The following is an 18,645-nucleotide window of genomic DNA, read 5'->3' on the forward strand; positions in this document are numbered from 1 at the left end:
CACACCTCTCTTCAACCTCTTTCTCTCCTATATCTTCTACAACACATCTCTCTTTTATTGGTTCTTTCAATTTGAATATATTGAACCAGGTCACTAAATGTAGTTATAAGCCTACTGAAATATAACAAAAATATATATATTTTTTGAATTAGATAACGGCACATTATGTACATCGACAAAAAGTTAAGGGTACAAAAATAAAAAAAATTCACCCAGTGAGCAAGTTCTCGTGGTTTGCTGCTATATAAATATGCTACCACGTTCTTTCCATCATGTATCTCCTCCTCCTCAGCTCCAACCCCTTTTCTCTATATTTTTCCAAATTCAGTTAATAATAATCACAAATTAATTAGCATCGTTAATTGATTCTTCCTTCATTTGATCTGCTAACTAATCGCACTATATTACTTTCAATTCACTGAAATTAAAACTGTATTGAAGAACAGAGATGGCGCCTCAAAACGTTGGAATTGTTGCCATGGAAATTTACTTCCCTCCTACTTGCATCCAACAGGTACGCACGTTTGCATATATAAATATTTTATAATTTTAATTTTAATTTTATTACTACAATGAAATGATGATCTATGCTTCAGTGCACTTGTACGGTAAAATTGCACATGATTCAGTCGCTGTTATTGTTAAATGTGTGGACATTGTTGTAGATGAATGGCTAGTTTATAATGTATGTATTCTGTTATCTTTACCCTAGTTTGACTCCATATGTTTGACTTTCCTTATATCTGAATCCATGAATTTCAATTTAAATCCATATATTTAAGTGTAAACATTAATTAATGGCATGTGTGATATTTAAATTGCCGATGATTGATTTTTAACGCCTTACGAGCTTAAAATGTGTTGAAAACCTAGGTTTTCAACTTACGAGCTAGTAAGTCGTTAAAATCGAGCTTATCGGCAGTTGATAAAAATAATATTTAGTCAAATTCCCTGAAAGTATTGTAAACTCCTTCCAGATTAGATTAATATGTAATTAAATATTTAATTGTTGATTAATTAATTAATTTACAGGAGACATTAGAGAATTTTGATGGAGTAAGTAAAGGAAAATATACAATCGGTCTAGGACAGGATTGCATGGCATTTTGTTCAGAGGTTGAAGATGTCATCTCTATGGGGTTTGTACTACTATCTCCTCTTTATTCAATTCAAGATCCATGTTTTTGTTCGCGTGTATTTTATAATTCTCGTTTTTGGCCTTTTAGCTTTATTTTATATCATGTTTATGGAGCATATAATATTTTATATACATATATTAAAATTAAAATATTATACTCTGTATATGCTTTGCATGGAGTGCTTCTTAATTGTTATGTCTTTATGATAAGTGTCATCCTTGGTAGTTTTTGGAGGCATACAGTATAGGTCTTAGATGCTTTAGTTTTTTGTGGCCTATAAACCATCATTGTATGAAGTATTTATTTATTTATTTTTTTAAAATTAGATTGACAGCCGTAACTTCACTACTTGAGAAGTATGAGATTGATCCGAAACAAATTGGTCGGTTGGAAGTTGGTAGTGAAACTGTGATAGACAAAAGTAAATCCATCAAGACTTTTCTCATGAAAATCTTCGAGGAATGTGGAAACACAGACATTGAAGGTGTAGATTCAACAAACGCTTGCTATGGTGGAACTGCAGCTTTATTCAACTGTGTGAATTGGGTAGAAAGTAGTTCATGGGATGGGCGATATGGGTTGGTCGTCTCCACAGACAGTGCGGTACGCTTATTTCATATAATCTTGCACATTGAATGTACGCTTCTAAAAAGGACACTTCAATACATGAGTACCAAATATTTAAAACAGATGGTCAACTGCCAACTGGATATAACTTTGATCAGGTTTATGCTGAGGGGCCCGCTCGACCAACAGGAGGAGCAGGTGCTGTTGCTATGCTTATAGGCCCTGATGCTCCAATTGCATTTGAAAGCAAGTTCAGGGCAAGTCATATGTCTCATGTTTATGACTTCTACAAACCTGACCTTGCAAGTGAATATCCGGTATTCTTTAATCCCTCTTCTAAAGTTGCATATGTATAGGTTCCAAACTTCCAATACACTTTGGGTGACTTTTGACCCATTTGACCTGTTAAAGATTACAAATACTACTTAATAACTTTACTCACACTGAATAATGATTATTGTAGGTTGTTGATGGAAAGCTGTCTCAAACTTGTTATCTTATGGCACTAGACTCTTGCTACAAGGGATACTGTCAAAAGTAAGTATGCTCTCAATATATAAACACAAACTCCTCTTACAAGTTATATTACTAGTATTTATCAAAATCTTGTGAATTATAGGTACGAGAAATTGCAAGGAAAACAGTTTTCAATGGCAGATGCTGATTATTTTGTATTTCACAGTCCTTATAACAAGGTAATTCGTCCAACAGAAAGGGTGTCTATTTGTTTGAGGTTTGCAAATTGTTGAGCTTTAACTTTTGTTTGAATTTTATGCAGCTTGTACAGAAGAGCTTTGCTCGTTTGGTGTTCGGCGATGTTGTTAGAAACGCCAGGTGATGATCAAATTGAATAAAGCAAAACTTTAAACAACCATTTATTAATATTTTCCACCACCATTTACATTTCTTAATTAATAGATCGTTTAACAAAATATCTTGTCGTTTTCAGCTCTCTTGATGAATCCGCTAAAGAGAAGCTAGTACAATTCACGTCTCTAGAAGGTGATGAAAGCTACCAAAGCCGTGATCTTGAAAAGGTACTATTATCAATTGATACAATTTCCTTTAATCGTATTTAATACTTTAATGAACCACTAATCAGCGTTTTTATATGCTTGCAGGCATCTCAGCAAGTGGCAAAACCCGATTATGATAAGAAGGTTCAACCAGGAACTTTGATCCCTAAACAACTGGGAAACATGTACACTGCATCTTTATATGCCGCGTTTGCTTCCCTTATTCACAATAAGAGTAGCTCCCTGGTACGCATAACAGCTTGCTCATTTTAAGAGTTGACACATACAGATTCTAAATTTGTATTTTTATCATTTTTTTTTTTTTTTTGTTTTTGCATTTTCAGGATGGAAATCGTGTAATGATGTTCTCATACGGTAGTGGATTATCTGCCACAATGTTTTCACTACATCTTAGTGAGGGAAAAGCACCTTTTAGCCTTTCAAACATCGCAAAGGTCATGAATATTGAACATAAGTTGAACACAAGGACAGAGGTATGCTATTAAAATCCTAGACACAACCACAAAATTTTGTAAAATTATTGAATCTTACTAATTTGTGCCCCTTTAATCTCAATGAGCAGTTCTGATGGGTTGGTAACAGGTTGGCGTTGAGACGGATTTCGTTTAGTATAGGCCAAAATGGGTTGGGTTGACCCACAGACACCGTCTCGTTTATAGAAATTATTTATGCGTAAATGATAAAAAACAAATATAGGAGGTTGTGTACACTAATAGGACCGATAGATTTGAGGCAAATCCAATTTTATATTACCTATCTGATTTGACCATATAAGATGAAAACACCACACAGACCAATTTTACAAAGAAATGGGTCGAAATTGCCACTTCTACTACTGTGTTTGATTATCAATGGTCATAAGCCCAATGCTAAATTACTCCGTACGTGCAGTTTGCCCCAGAGAAGTTTGTAGAATTGATGCACTTAATGGAGCAAAGATATGGCGGCAAGGACTATGTGACAAGCAAGGATACCACTCATCTAGCGCCAGGAACTTATTATCTCACTGAAGTTGACTCAAAGTACCGGAGATTTTATGCGAAGAAGACGACCGAGGTGGCCAACGGCCATTGATGGATTGATTGAAAAACCAATTAGTCGACTTATAGTGTTAAGCTCTACTAGTATTGTTTTGGTTTGGAGTGATTGTTGTATGAACACATCATTATTTGCTTCCATTTGATTTCCTTGTTTCCGAGTTACAGATTATAAAGGAATCTATTTCACCTTATCTTTTATAATATTATCTTGAATTGAATATAAAAAGTCAAAATAAAATTATCTTTTTCACAATGTATAAGTCAACTACGAAAATAGATCTGTATAACAGTTATTTTTTTTTATTTTTATTTTTTTTTGCTAAAATAACGATAATATAAAACAAAGTCATTTCATCAATAGATGAAAAATACGAACAAAGATTAAACGAACCAAACGCATTTCAAGGCTCCGAAGCAGTAAACGAGCCATATCACTAGGCGAAGAGTCTAAGCAAATTAAGTTCGAGCCATGAGCAACTGGATCACTAAAACGATCACGGAACACAATTAAATACAAGAACCAATACAGAAAACCAAATCTAACCAAAGAACTACAAACAACACAAAAGCAACAAAACCACTCAAACACTACCCGACAATCGCTTTACCTTCACCTTTCCAGGTCTTTATGATCGACTTGACAACCACACCGTCAACCTTTGCCTTTACTTTAAAATGAGGTTAAAAGATGAATAAGAAAAAGTAAAGTCAGTTCATTTAAAATGTTAACGTTTTTATTTAAGTTGAAGTATATTTTTTTATAGCATTATCCATAAGATGTCATCTGAAAAAGTAAATTAATGACTTAGGGCGCTAGTAGTGGTACGCCAATACTAGCGTCAAAAGTTGTCTCCACTACTAACAAGCTTCTTGCTATCTCCAACTTTTTCATTGTGATGTCTCAAGTGATACATTGTATTAATTAATTTAGGTGAGACTATTTCATAGATACTAGTGAAATGTGATGAGTTAGTGATGAGAATGAAACGTTTGGGTGTCGCTGATGTGTCACAATATTACAATGTTAATTCTAAGACATGTCTGTTATAATAATAATAATAATATAGATATGGATAGTCAATTTTGGTGTATACATATAGTCAATTTTGGTACACAAAGTATGTATTTTTATATTGAGATTTTAGGCTATAAATACTCATGAATGCAAGCATTAAACTTGCACCATTTCTCACACTTACAAAGTGTTTCTTTCTTTCTCTCCATTATCATCTTTGTTCTTACACTTCATTATTAGTATTCTAAATCAAGAATCAAATCACTAAAGGTAGTTATAAGCCTACTGAATTATAACATCAAGAATCAAACCACTAAAGGTAGTTATAAGCCTACTGAATTATAACATCAAGAATCAAACCACTAAAGGTAGTTATAAGCCTACTGAATTATAACACGTTATCAGCACGATAATCTTAATACTAAATATGGTTGGCTCTGCCACCAAAATGATATATGGTCGGTTATACCACCAAAATGATATATGGTCGGTTATACCACCAAAATGATATATGGTCGGTTATACCACCAGAATGATATAGGTCGGTTATACCACCTGAAAAAATATATGGTCGACACTGTCGCCAAATTTTCATTTATGTTTACTAATATTTATATTTTTGTTATATAACATTTATTTATGATTGCTTACACATGGTCGACACTGTCACCTACTTATCATTTATGTTATATTAAATTTATGTTTAATGTTTATATACTTATGAATATAAATTGACTCTAATTTATCATGATGTTTGTTTTAATTTTTGATAATAGAAAATGTCGAATCTGGAAAAGCTTAAATTTACTCCTTTAGAATCAACTGGAAAGAACTACATGCCATGGGTTATAAAAGTAAAAATGCATCTTAAATCAATGGGCATTCTTGAAACCATAAATGAAAACAACACTTGTTCTGAAAAAGAACAAGCTACGGCATGTTGCTTTATTCATCAACATATTGATGAATGCTTACAAAATAATTATGTGACTGTAGAAGATCCCCATGTTTTATGGGAAGGTCTCAAAAGCAGATTCAATAATCAAAGAGAAATTTTACTTCCAGCTGCAATGGAACAATGGAGAACATTAAGGTTCCAAGACTTTAAGAAAGTAAATGAATACAGCTCAGCTCTGTATAATACATGTTCACAACTTAAATTCTGTGGACATGAAATTAGTGATGCAGACATGATGGAGAAAACTTTCTCCACAATGAATGCTGCAAACATCACAGTGCAAAGAAATTTGAGAATGCTAAAGTTCAAAACATATCCTGAACTTAATTCATATCTCTTAGTTGCAGAGCAAAATGATGAGCTATTAATGAAAAATCAGCAATCCCGTCCTACTGGTACACTTGCAATCCCTGAAGCAAATACTGCAAATAATTATAAACAGGGACAAGGACGCGGGCAAGGTCGTGGTTATAATAACCATCACCATCATCATGCCAAAAGCCATAACTATGGTAGAAACCATCCTTATGGTAATGGTAATGGGCGTGGACGTAGTCGTGGTCGTGGCCGTGGTGGTCAAAGAAATAGTAATCCACGAAAATATAAATATCAACCACAAAACAAGCCCATTAAACAAGATGTTGAAGAAAATTCTTCTAAAAATTCTGAAGAATCTTGCTACAGATGTGGTAGAATGGGCCACTGGGCTAATACTTGCCGAACATCTAAACATCTTGTTAAGATGTATCAGGATTCGCTGAAAGGTAAAGAAAAGGAAGTAAATTTTGTGGATAATATTGATCCAACAGTCACTGAGAAACCATCTGATTTATATGAAGATTTCTTGAATGTTTAAGTTGTGTGTCTTTTGAAAAATAAACGATTTAATATCGTCTGTCTTTGTCATTATGTTTGCTAAATGTTTCAGTACTATCTATTTGCGTTTAAAATATTGTGTAATATTAATGTACTCACTATTTATTTCTTATATATGAAGTTCAATATGAATTTTGCTGGAATACAACATCAATCAAGTGGTGGAGATCTCTGTATAGCAGACAGTGGAACTACACACACTATACTTAAATCCGAGAAATATTTTATTGATCTAAAACCAACGGAAGGAACTATACATACAATATCAGGACCTGCTAACTTGATAAAAGGGATAGGAAAGGCAAATTTCATACTACCAAATGATACAAAATTTTTAATAAATGATGCCTTATTTTCTCCCAAGTCAAGCAGAAATTTATTGAGTTTCTCCGACATATACCTTAACGGGTATGATTATCAGTCAGTGACAACAGAAAATGAGAAATATTTAAGTATCACTGACAAGAGTCATGTGGTTGAAAAACTGCCAAGACTTAGTTCTGGATTACATTATACACATATAAATGTACCAGAAATACATATGGTAGTTAACGAAAAATATATTGATCCTGGTGTATTCAGTTTATGGCATAACAGATTAGGCCATCCAGGATCAACAATGATGAAAAGGATTATTGAATGTACTCATGGACATCCACTAAAGGATAGAAAAATCCATCATGATACAATGGTTCCATGTACATCTTGCTCTCTTGGAAAATTGATAACTAGACCCTCACCACTTAAGGTTGAGAAAGAATCACCAATGTTTCTTGAAAGAATTCAAGGTGATATATGTGGACCAATTCATCCACCATGTGGACCATTTAGATATTTCATGGTTCTAATAGACGCATCTAGCAGATGGTCTCATGTTTGTCTGTTATCAAGCCGTAATGTGGCATTTGCAAAATTTCTTGCCCAAATTATTAAATTGAGAGCTCATTTTCCTGATTACACCATTAAAAGGGTGAGACTTGATAATGCTGGTGAATTTACATCTCAAGCATTTAATGACTATTGCATGTCTATAGGAATTGTTGTTGAACATTCTGTTGCTCATGTGCATACACAAAATGGTTTAGCCGAGTCATTGATTAAACGTTTACAGTTAATCGCTAGACCATTGATAATGAGAACAAAACTCCCTGTATCTATATGGGGTCATGCAATTTTACATGCTGCTGCATTGATTCGCATCAGACCAAGTGCAAGTCATAAATATTCCCCCCTACAACTTGCTTTTGGTCAAGAGCCAAATATTTCCCATCTTAGAACATTTGGTTGTGCAGTGTATGTTCCAATTGCGACACCACAACGTACAAAAATGGGTCCTCAAAGGAGGTTGGGAATATATGTTGGATATGAAACATCTTCAATATTAAGGTATATTGAACCTATGACAGGTGACGTTTTTACAGCACGTTTTGCTGATTGTCATTTTAATGAAACATTGTTCCCTAGATTAGGGGGAGAAATGAAAAATAAAGAAAATGATGTTTCATGGTGTGAACCTCAATTAAAGTATCTTGATCCTCGCACAAAAGAATGCGAGACAGAAGTTCAAAAGATAATGCATATACAAGAACTTGCAAATCAATTGCCTGATGCATTTACAGATACAAAAACGGTGACAAAATCATATATACCAGCAGTAAATACTCCAGCTCGAATTGAAATTCCAAAAGCTGGCAATAACGTCACTCATGAATCTTTGCCACGTCAGAAACGTGGAAGACCAATCGGTTCAAAGGATAAAAATCCTCGAAAAAGAAAATCAGCTGATAATGAAGTAAAAGAAAGTGTTCAAGAAGAACCACAAATCAGTACTCCTACTGCAGAGGAGATTGATGATGTCAATACAGAAATTGCAATCAATTATGCATATTCAAAAATATTATGGAACCGAAATGAAATGAAAAATCTTGATGAGAAATTTTCATTTAATGTTGCATATGACATCATGAATAATGATGATGATCCAGAACCAACATCTATGGTTGAATGTCAAAATAGACATGATTGGGCTCAATGGAAAGAAGCAATACGAGCTGAATTAGAATCACTCAATAAAAGAAAAGTTTTCGGATCCATCATTCTCACTCCTAAAGATGTGAAACCTGTAGGATACAGATGGATTTTTGTCCGAAAAAGAAATGAGAAAAATGAAGTTACAAGGTATAAAGCTAGACTTGTAGCTCAAGGTTTTTCTCAAAGACCGGGAATTGATTATGAAGAAACTTATTCTCCTGTTATGGATGCAATTACTTTTAGGTACTTAATCAGTCTGGCAGTTTCTAAAAATTTAGAAATGCATCTCATGGATGTTGTGACTGCTTATCTATATGGATCACTTGATAGTGATATATATATGAAGATACCTGAAGGATTTAAGGTACCAGAAGCATCAAATGCAAAACCCAAAGAAATGTATTCGATTAAATTACAAAGATCTTTATATGGGTTAAAACAATCGGGACGTATGTGGTATAACCGATTAAGTGATTACTTGATAAGCAAAGGGTATACAAATAATCTTACTTGCCCTTGTGTTTTCATTAAGAAAACAACATCCGGATATGTGATCATAGCTGTTTATGTTGATGATCTTAACATCATAGGTACAAATAAAGAGATCCATGAAGCCATTCAACTTCTAAAGAAAGAATTTGAAATGAAAGATCTCGGAAAAACCAAGTATTGCCTTGGTTTACAAATTGAGCATATGCCTAATGGTTTACTTGTACATCAAACAACATATACTGAAAAGATTTTGAAACGTTTCAATATGGACAAGGCAAAACCATTAAGTACTCCTATGGTTGTTAGATCACTCAATGTTGAAGCTGATCCATTTCGTCCATGTGAAGATCAAGAAGACATTCTTGGACCAGAAGTACCATATCTTAGTGCAATTGGAGCTCTTATGTATCTTACAAATTGTACAAGACCTGACATTTCTTTTACAGTTAATTTGTTGGCAAGGTTCAGCTCTGCTCCTACCAAAAGACACTGGAATGGGATCAAACACATATTTCGATACCTTCGAGGAACTACTGATTTAGGATTATTTTATTCTAACGAATCAAAACAAGATTTGGTTGGTTATGCAGATGCAGGTTATTTATCTGATCCACATAAAGCTAAATCTCAAACTGGATATGTATTCCTAAATGGAGGTACTGCAATATCATGGCGTTCTCAAAAACAAACACTTGTTGCTACATCGTCAAATCATGCCGAAGTGATTGCATTACATGAAGCTACTCGAGAATGTTTTTGGTTGAGATCAATGACACAACTCATTACTGATTCTTGTGGACTAGAACGCGATAAAAGTCCAACAACTATCTATGAAGATAATGCAGCTTGCATAGCACAGATGAAAGAAGGGTATATCAAAAGTGACCGAACAAAACACATACCACCTAGATTCTTCTCATACACTCAAAATCTCATTAAGGACAACCAGATTGAAATGAGATATGTGCAATCTAGCAAAAACTCTGCTGATCTTTTCACGAAAGCACTTCCAACTGCTATTTTCAGAACACACGTTCATAACATTGGCATGAGACATGTTCAAAAGATGTAACAGCTGAAGCGATGTCTACTTGAGGGGGAGTCAACTCCATGCTGCACTCTTTTTCCCTTAGCTAAAGTTTTTTCCCACTGGGTTTTCTTTAGCAAGGTTTTTAACGAGGCAGTAATTTATAGTTGATCTTCAACAAAATAAAATTGCTATCCAAGGGGGAGTGTTATAATAATAATAATAATATAGATATGGATAGTCAATTTTGGTGTATACATATAGTCAATTTTGGTACACAAAGTATGTATTTTTATATTGAGATTTTAGGCTATAAATACTCATGAATGCAAGCATTAAACTTGCACCATTTCTCACACTTACAAAGTGTTTCTTTCTTTCTCTCCATTATCATCTTTGTTCTTACACTTCATTATTAGTATTCTAAATCAAGAATCAAATCACTAAAGGTAGTTATAAGCCTACTGAATTATAACATCAAGAATCAAACCACTAAAGGTAGTTATAAGCCTACTGAATTATAACATCAAGAATCAAACCACTAAAGGTAGTTATAAGCCTACTGAATTATAACAATGTCATTAATAAAAAAAGTCTTAGAAAGATTAAGCAATTTATCTGACAAATCAAAACTATCCTTTTAAAATAAACAATTTATAACTTAATGACTTGTAAGTTGTAACTAATTGATTATCGTCAATCGACAGAATAACTATTAATATTTTACTAAATAGATTTTTATTAATATTGTAATACATAAAAATATATAAAATCACCAACTAAAGTTACTACTTTTTGAAATAATTCAGAAGACATATATTAGTGCCAACTGCCAAGATTGGATCTTGAAATGTTGTACTAGTGTTTTTATATTCATGGATTTGCCATGTGCTCTGCTTTGTCATTTGAGGAAATATATTACGAGTAATACAAAAAAAAAAAAAAAAAAAAAAAAAAAAACGTATTTTAATCATGTATATGTATACGATTTTTTTGATACTAGCTGCAATGAAAAACCATAAAGGAGCACTGATTGGAGTTTGGAAATTAAACGGTTCAGTCTTAATTATTCAATTAAAAGAAAATAAACACAACCAAAGTTGGATGATAGTCATTTTTATTTAAAAAATTATGCTGACATAAGGTATCATGATAAGTTATAACATTGATTGATAATTATAGGACAAAATTTCATTCCTCGTCCCTGAACTTTACATCAACTTTGACTCCTTGTCCTTTTTCTTTTTTTTGTGCATCCCTCGTCCCTAATGTATCAGAAATCTACATCCCTCGTCCTCCCGTCTATTTTCTGTCTATTTTGCCGTTACCCCCTATCACGTGCAGAGCATGTGAGGGTAAAAAGGTCATTAAACTAAGGGACGAGGAGCGTAATTATGTCTTCTTCTCCAATATTCAATTTAATCCCAAAATCATAAATCCTAATAAAATCAAATTCATTCATCTTCTTCCCCTTTTCAATTGAAACCCTAATTTCAAAATTCCATTTTATCGATTACTAATATCTTCTAATTACACTACCCATTCTCATCTCCATTTTCATCAAGATCTCAAATCAACAAATATTAAAAAAACCTAAATCTAAATCCAAAATCAAATCACATTCAAAAGAAAATACTCATGAATTATAATCTATTAAATTATGGTACATCAACATTATGCTTTAGATTAATCACATAACTTACGAGACAACTCAATTAAATTACTATTCAAAACAATATCACCAGACACATGACCATGTTCCATTTTTTGTAACCAGGATAAATATATAAAATTACAAACTCAGTCATGGATGTCGATTCAGTTTTTGATTCACTATCCGATTCACCACCAACATCGTCCTTGGTTTCTGATTCAAGTTTAAACCATTGATTCAAGTCCGTCGTAGATTGTCGTCGACAACCCCATGCCACAGATTCTTCTTCTCTATCAGTCACCAAACCCTAACCCTAGTTGTTGTAGAGAAAAAGTCAATTTGGGGGAACTGAATTACGAACCTCTGGGATTGTGAAAATTGATATATATAGCTCTAAACTCCCAGATTCTCCCGAATCATGGATTATTCATTTTTTGATGGGTGTTTTTGATACGCAGATCGAGTTCTGGATTTGTAATGAGTGTTTTGAAATTTAATTTTGTCAAAGGAAAGGAAAGAGGTTAATAGGAAAAAGAATGAAGATGGAGTGTAATTTTGTCAAAAGCAAAGAGGTTAATATGTAAATGACGAAAGTACCCTCACATGTTTAGCACATGACTGCACTTAACAGTTGATTTTCACAGAAAGTAGACGGGAGGACGAGGGATGTAGATTTTTGATACATTATGGACGAGGGATACACAAAAAAAAGAAAAAGGACATGGAGTCAAATTTGATGTAAAGTTCAGGGACGAGGAATGAAATTTTGTCTAATTATAGTTAACTTCACACAAACATACACCACCAAACAAACATACACACACCACCATTACTTTACATTTTCAACCAACATCGTCACTTCATAAAAAAAACCTCAACCCCCACCACCAACTCAAAATCATACACCATAACGAATGGTCTTATATTTTATTGTACTACTTATACTTATCTCCAACATATCTAATAAAAACGAATTGGACATTTTCATATTTCAAAAGAATATTACATAAATATATATAAACTTAATATAATGGAATCTCATAATATGACCATAGTATTTCAAAGTAATGTCAACAATATAGAATAATCATAATCATTAACTATAGCATCTATGCTGGCAGTGCTGTCCATCATAGTATTCATGTATAATAATAACTAAAAAAAGACCCTCAAACAAAGCCATGAATGTAACAACAGTTGCAAAAGTTTTTTCCCCTGCTTTTAAATGGTGAGGTTTTCTTGAATTGCTACAAAAGTGCCCACAATGTTACCACCCATATCTGGAAAATTAGGACAACCAGGGAGAGACTTCACCTGACCGGTTCGATCAACTTCTACCGGGTACTTTAGAAGGTGAGCCTTCATATCACTCACTTCAACCGCAGCATACTGATTCCAGTTCGATTCACTCAGTGACCTGACCCTTCTCACACACTCGAGACTCTCAGGTCTCTCAAAAGTGCTCTCGAGCCCACCAATATGTTCAGCCCAAAGTGACATCCTGTACCCAAATATCTGCATCGGATCACAGCACAAGTTACACACACACATGGGTTACTAACATAGATATTAATATAAAGTTCAATTCTTTTTTGAAAAGACATGTTCTGTTCACACTTATCCGACCAATTTTCTCATTTATAAAAAGTTAACCATATCCATATTGCCCAAACATCCCGACTACCCATTTAGCAATCTCTAATGAAATGAAATACAAGCTACCTGTCCATGCGGACTAGAACGTTTGTTAGCCCATGTATGATAGGGCTGATAAGCACCCATCGCGATTTCAGTGTCCCTAGAGCCTTCTAATGAACGTTGGTTGATGTTTGCAGATCCCATTATCACAAACTCATCATCCACTATCATTCCTTTTGAGTGTACATATATCATAAACCGGCGACTTTTCCTAGTAAGTAACTTTATCATAGGAAAAAAAAATGTGTTAGCTACGAAAAAACCCAAGAAAAATGTGATGTATAGAACAGTTAACATGATAAGATAAACGTGCTTGAGGGGTAATTGCGGCATTAGACCCTTTCTCTTCTGGAATTGGTTCCACACCATGTGAAGACTCGCGAGTGCCAAGACAAAAGAATATCAGATAATCCTGAGGCTCGTACACATTTTCGAGCCCAACCTCTTGTAAAGCCTTGTAAATCACTTCATACATCATTTGCATCGTCTTATTCTGATATAAACAAATGGCAATATTGAAATTTTTGTTTATATGTAATTCAAATTCCATAAATATCTATAAAGAGGTGGCAAATTATGCAAATTTAATAATTAATGATTTGGGTAAGGTTATGTTTAATCTTTGACGGGTCAAAATGAGTAAACTCAAAGAAAATTAACTAACAAATTAGGTCAAATGATCAGTCTATAGTAGCCGATAGTGTATTGTTATTAGACTCCTGAACCAATATATGTAGATCCATCATATATACTCATATTTGCAAGAAAATTTAATAATACAAGAAGTAAACTATTTGCGACAAAAAAGTCTCTTAGGTCAACACAATGGGACCCACCCCAGATTGCATGGTGCAAAAGTTACCCGGTTTGACTCACTGGTCCATTACCCAACACGGCCAGGTTCAAATGTACCTGCCAAAAGAGAATCCTTTGAGTTGCAGTACTTGTCGGAATACCCTCTGGCCACATTGGAATCACGATATATGCGGCAAACCTCTCTTTGGCTCTGATTTTATTTGCAATTTTTAGAGCAATTTCCATTGGTATTAAATTGTTTGCACCTATAAATACAAACGCATTCTTACTCAATATAAGAATGTCATAGTAAATTGCAAATAACAGTTTGCCTCATAACGTTTTCTTACCCAAAGTTTTGTGATGAGCCCAGTTAAATGAAGAACCAAGGAAATATTGATTTTCAATATATATGAAATGCTGAGCGGCACGAATTGCCTTCACATATGCGGTATGTATGCTCATGTCTATAAGCACGTTCTTCCCACATACTAAGTTCTGATAACGTAAAGTAATATATTAAATATCAACTCACAACCTAAATAATGAAACCTCACAGGTGTCAATATGTAGGAGTCAGTTACATCTACGTTTCATTTCTAATGAGAAATGTGTAAAAATTAGTAGCTTTCAACGATATGTGTCAAACGGGTCAAAAGTCTCCAAAAGTATATTATAACGCACAAAACCTCCTAGATCATTATATCTAAACAAATTAGATGATAATTGGAATAATATAAGTTTTAAAACAATTTTAAAAACTAACTGCTCATTAAAATTTCAATAGTTTGTACTCAAGTGTTTCTGGTCAATCAGTAAATGGTTACCCATTTTCACCAATTACCTAACCCATACAACCCGCCCATTATCCCACCTTTAAGAAGGCCGGAAGTAAAAGTGATCTTACCTTGCTGGTTGCTTCCTTGGGGTCTTTAGGAAAACCTTTCACAGAATTCGAGTCGATTGAACGAAACACCTGCACATTATTGATACAATATAGATATGAAAAAAACAGATAATCAAACACTACTAGTAATAGAATTGCACAAGGGCTAACTTACCTGAACATGCCAACCCTCGGGATCTTGTTCACTTGTACAATGAGCATCGTCTATTCCTATTATGTCAGGGATCCTTTCTATTTTTAGTAATGAATCATCAACAGATTTCTTCATTTTATGAATCCCCGTTGGCTTTGAAGCCCTCAACCATCTCTCTTCGAAGTTTTTGAGTACATCGTATGCAGCTGGCCCTTCAATTCTACTATGCAAATCATGCCATGGTTCTCTAGGACAACCAGTGGTGGGTCCCTGTTTATCCCAAAAAATAATACATAATGTAAATTACTTTACTAGTGAAACTAAAAGAGAGATTTTTTTCTTTCTAAAGGTTCAAAAAGCAATAGGAAATCAGTATATACCGTGTAATTAGGTTGGTGATAGTCATCTTTATGCAAAGTTTGTAATGAACTGAAAATGGGATGTGCTGGACTATCATAACGGCCCACGCATAAATCAAGCCCTCCAACGAATGCCATTATCCGTCTTCTGTAATTACCAGCATCAGCATCTACTATAACCGTTTTCTGATGATGGGTATAGATTGTTTCAACCTCCTGTAACCCAAATTCACTCACCAATTAAAAGGAAAGTAATTCAAAATATTGTGTATGAATTCTTATACAACTTAACAGCATTATAACCTGTTTCTTGGCCCAGCTATGCCCTTTTCCAGCAGAACGTGGGCAAAGGAGTACTTTTACTGAAGAATGCTTGAAAAAACGTCGAGTTTCTTCATCATTAGTTTGCATGACCCCTTGCTAAACATACAAAACTTGAAAGGTCAAACGTAATTTAGACAAATTTTAAGTTAAGTACGATAACTAAAAGATAGAACTTACTGTCTTTATTCCCAAAATGCTCCTTGAAGTAGGATCATCCCATACAAGGAGAAGGACTCTTACACCTTCTGAAGACTTAGTTTTCAAAAGCTCCCCTAAATAACTGTCTTTTGCACCCGCCCCATTACGCACAAGCTGAACACTGTGAAAAACAGACCAACCTGTAATGTAAATCAAACGACGTGCCTGCTTTATCGCTTCACAGATATCATGCCAACAATCTCCATTTGCATACGTTAAACCACCATCAAGACGCATACTTGGAAGGTAACCATCATCAACATGTGCATCTTGATAAAGTGTAACTTTACCTCCTCTCCTAAGTGGAAAATATGTGCCCGAAACGCCATTAAAATTTCGATCAAGAGGCACTCTCATCATGGGTATGTACTGAATTGATAAAGTCAATACAGCACCACGTTTACATGGTTTCCCACTTTCGTTTAGCACCGGGAACATACCCTCAACAACCGAACCCGAAACTAATTGCTCAACAGGTACACCAACAGCCCCCATGATTTGTGAACCTACAACATCACTATCTTTTACAACAAACTGTACTTCAGCTGAATAATGTGCTACAGGAACATAAAAATGTTGCATCCAAACAGGGTTTTCGCTGTTACTTATAACAAAAGTTCTTGCGATTACAGCATTCGCTATTGAAACCGTGACATACGGGTCACTTGTAACCTTACTAGGCTTCCCATCTTCGGGTTTGTTTTTCCCTCCACTAAACGTGGGCATCTTCCCAAATACTTTTTCTAATTTGTTGTGAAACATATCCATGTTGGGCAGGTTTTTAGCCTCTTTGACCCATATATCTAAATTCCCATGTAACAATAGTACTTTCAGAGATGCATTAGAGGTCTTAAAAGGAACGACCTGTACACTCTGTCCATGTTGTGATCCATCATAGCCCACTTCTGCCATCTTACAGATCAAATCAAAACAAAAATTCACAAAAATAAATAACTTTGATTGCTAACAACTTCAAAAGATTGCTCAAGATCAAGTCTTTCCAACTTCCAACTTCATTGAGACATTTTATCAAACAGGTGGTGGGTGAATCTGAATCTTCCAAAACAACAACTTTAAAAGGTAAATCGGAGGCTATCGAAGTTATGATGGGGTTTTGTTGAAGATGTGGTGATAAACACACAAGAGTTGACCGAGTAAAATAAAGTAGACTTGCAAAATGTAGAAGAAGAAATTGAAGAAAAGGGATGATGACAAGATAATAGTGTGGTTCCATTATTACTTATACAAATTCAAATTCAAAGTTTGTTACTGTAATTGTTAGAAGTCTTGAAACGCTGGCGAATTATATTATAATTATATAATTTTAATTTTATAATTATATTATATTATATATTATATTATATTATATATTATAAAATTATGAAATCAATTAAAAACAGGCGGCTTGAAAACAACGTGTATGACTTGTTAGAACACGAGGTGGAAAAATAATTAATTAGGGGAAGATTCAACCAATCTTATGTTGTCTGTTTGGTTCAATTTGAAATATATTTTACCAAACAAATGTGTAATGTTTCTTTTTGTGACAAGAATCGAAATTTTAGACGTAAATAAAGCTAAAAAGTGCATAAACTCCGTCGCCGAATCTGGATCAAATCCTTGGTAAGAAGCATAATATAGAATCCAGTATTTAGAGATCTCACTAAATTATTCATATACCGCTAAAATATTTTACAAATTTAAACAACATTATATTGCATATTTAATTTTTGTTTGGACATCAGTTTAGGATCATACAAGGAAACTAAACTATTCACACGTTCATCTCTCATTTTATTTTTTTTATTTTTTTATTTTTTTTGAAAAGCAAGACGATATATATTAATATTCACGAAGAAAGATACAATGTCACGAATACAACGAAGACTTGGTTGCAAAGCCATTAGAAATCTAAGAACTAACAAGTAAGATAAACATGAGGGTTACTAAGCCAAGTAAGCCACTCAAATTTTTTCCCCTTCGAACGAAGAGAAATCCATTCAAATGACTTAACCTGGATTTCGTTCAAAGTAACTGAAGCACTCTATGAAGAGCCACGAAAAGTATGGTTGTTGCGGTTCTTCCAAATGTAGTATACACACACCCATTCGATAGCTTGCCACAATTTTTTTCCAAAAGAAGTCATGTTAACCCCGGCATTACCTATAAGAATTTCGTTGAAGCTAAGATTCGAAAATGATCCCAGTCCCCACCATCGAAAAACCCTGTTGCAAATGTCTTGAGCGTACGAACAAAATAAAACGATGTGGTCCGTGGTCTCGATGTCGTCGTCGCAAATGGGGCATCTCACACTATGTAGATCGATGCCTCTTTTATCTAACTCGATTCTAACCGGTAGCCTTTTCTTCATGAGACGCCATACAAATACCTCTAT

The 18,645-nt window shown here is 34.2% G+C and overlaps 2 protein-coding genes across 5 annotated transcripts; one reads left to right on the forward strand and one right to left on the reverse strand.

The window, feature by feature from the left end:
- The first annotated feature begins 297 nt into the window (after positions 1 to 297).
- Positions 298 to 4,015, forward strand: LOC139846992 (hydroxymethylglutaryl-CoA synthase-like). The gene is made up of 11 exons (XM_071836589.1): positions 298 to 514; positions 1,033 to 1,139; positions 1,466 to 1,742; positions 1,865 to 2,023; positions 2,170 to 2,243; positions 2,326 to 2,401; positions 2,485 to 2,540; positions 2,656 to 2,743; positions 2,828 to 2,968; positions 3,067 to 3,216; positions 3,635 to 4,015. The coding sequence occupies exons 1-11, from the start codon at positions 449 to 451 to the stop codon at positions 3,815 to 3,817; spliced, it is 1,377 nt and encodes a 458-aa protein (XP_071692690.1). The 5' UTR covers positions 298 to 448; the 3' UTR covers positions 3,818 to 4,015.
- Positions 4,016 to 12,843: 8,828 nt separating this feature from the next.
- Positions 12,844 to 17,510, reverse strand: LOC139847186 (phospholipase D gamma 1-like). Of its 4 annotated transcripts, none has more exons than XM_071836819.1 (10): positions 16,230 to 17,510; positions 16,032 to 16,148; positions 15,750 to 15,944; positions 15,391 to 15,639; positions 15,237 to 15,305; positions 14,680 to 14,827; positions 14,447 to 14,595; positions 13,848 to 14,027; positions 13,559 to 13,756; positions 12,844 to 13,351 (listed from the first exon to the last, which is right to left on the reverse strand). In XM_071836819.1, the coding sequence occupies exons 1-10, from the start codon at positions 17,160 to 17,162 to the stop codon at positions 13,058 to 13,060; spliced, it is 2,532 nt and encodes an 843-aa protein (XP_071692920.1). In that variant the 5' UTR covers positions 17,163 to 17,510; the 3' UTR covers positions 12,844 to 13,057. The 4 variants fall into 4 exon arrangements, with proteins under 4 accessions (XP_071692920.1, XP_071692923.1, XP_071692922.1 ...); XM_071836822.1 differs by having other exon boundaries at positions 13,559 to 13,808; positions 13,840 to 14,027; XM_071836821.1 differs by having other exon boundaries at positions 13,559 to 13,785; positions 13,823 to 14,027.
- Between the last annotated feature and the right edge of the window lie 1,135 nt (positions 17,511 to 18,645).

The sequence above is a fragment of the Rutidosis leptorrhynchoides genome, chromosome 5 (genome assembly GCF_046630445.1).
Source record: "Rutidosis leptorrhynchoides isolate AG116_Rl617_1_P2 chromosome 5, CSIRO_AGI_Rlap_v1, whole genome shotgun sequence".
Taxonomy (NCBI): domain Eukaryota; kingdom Viridiplantae; phylum Streptophyta; class Magnoliopsida; order Asterales; family Asteraceae; genus Rutidosis; species Rutidosis leptorrhynchoides.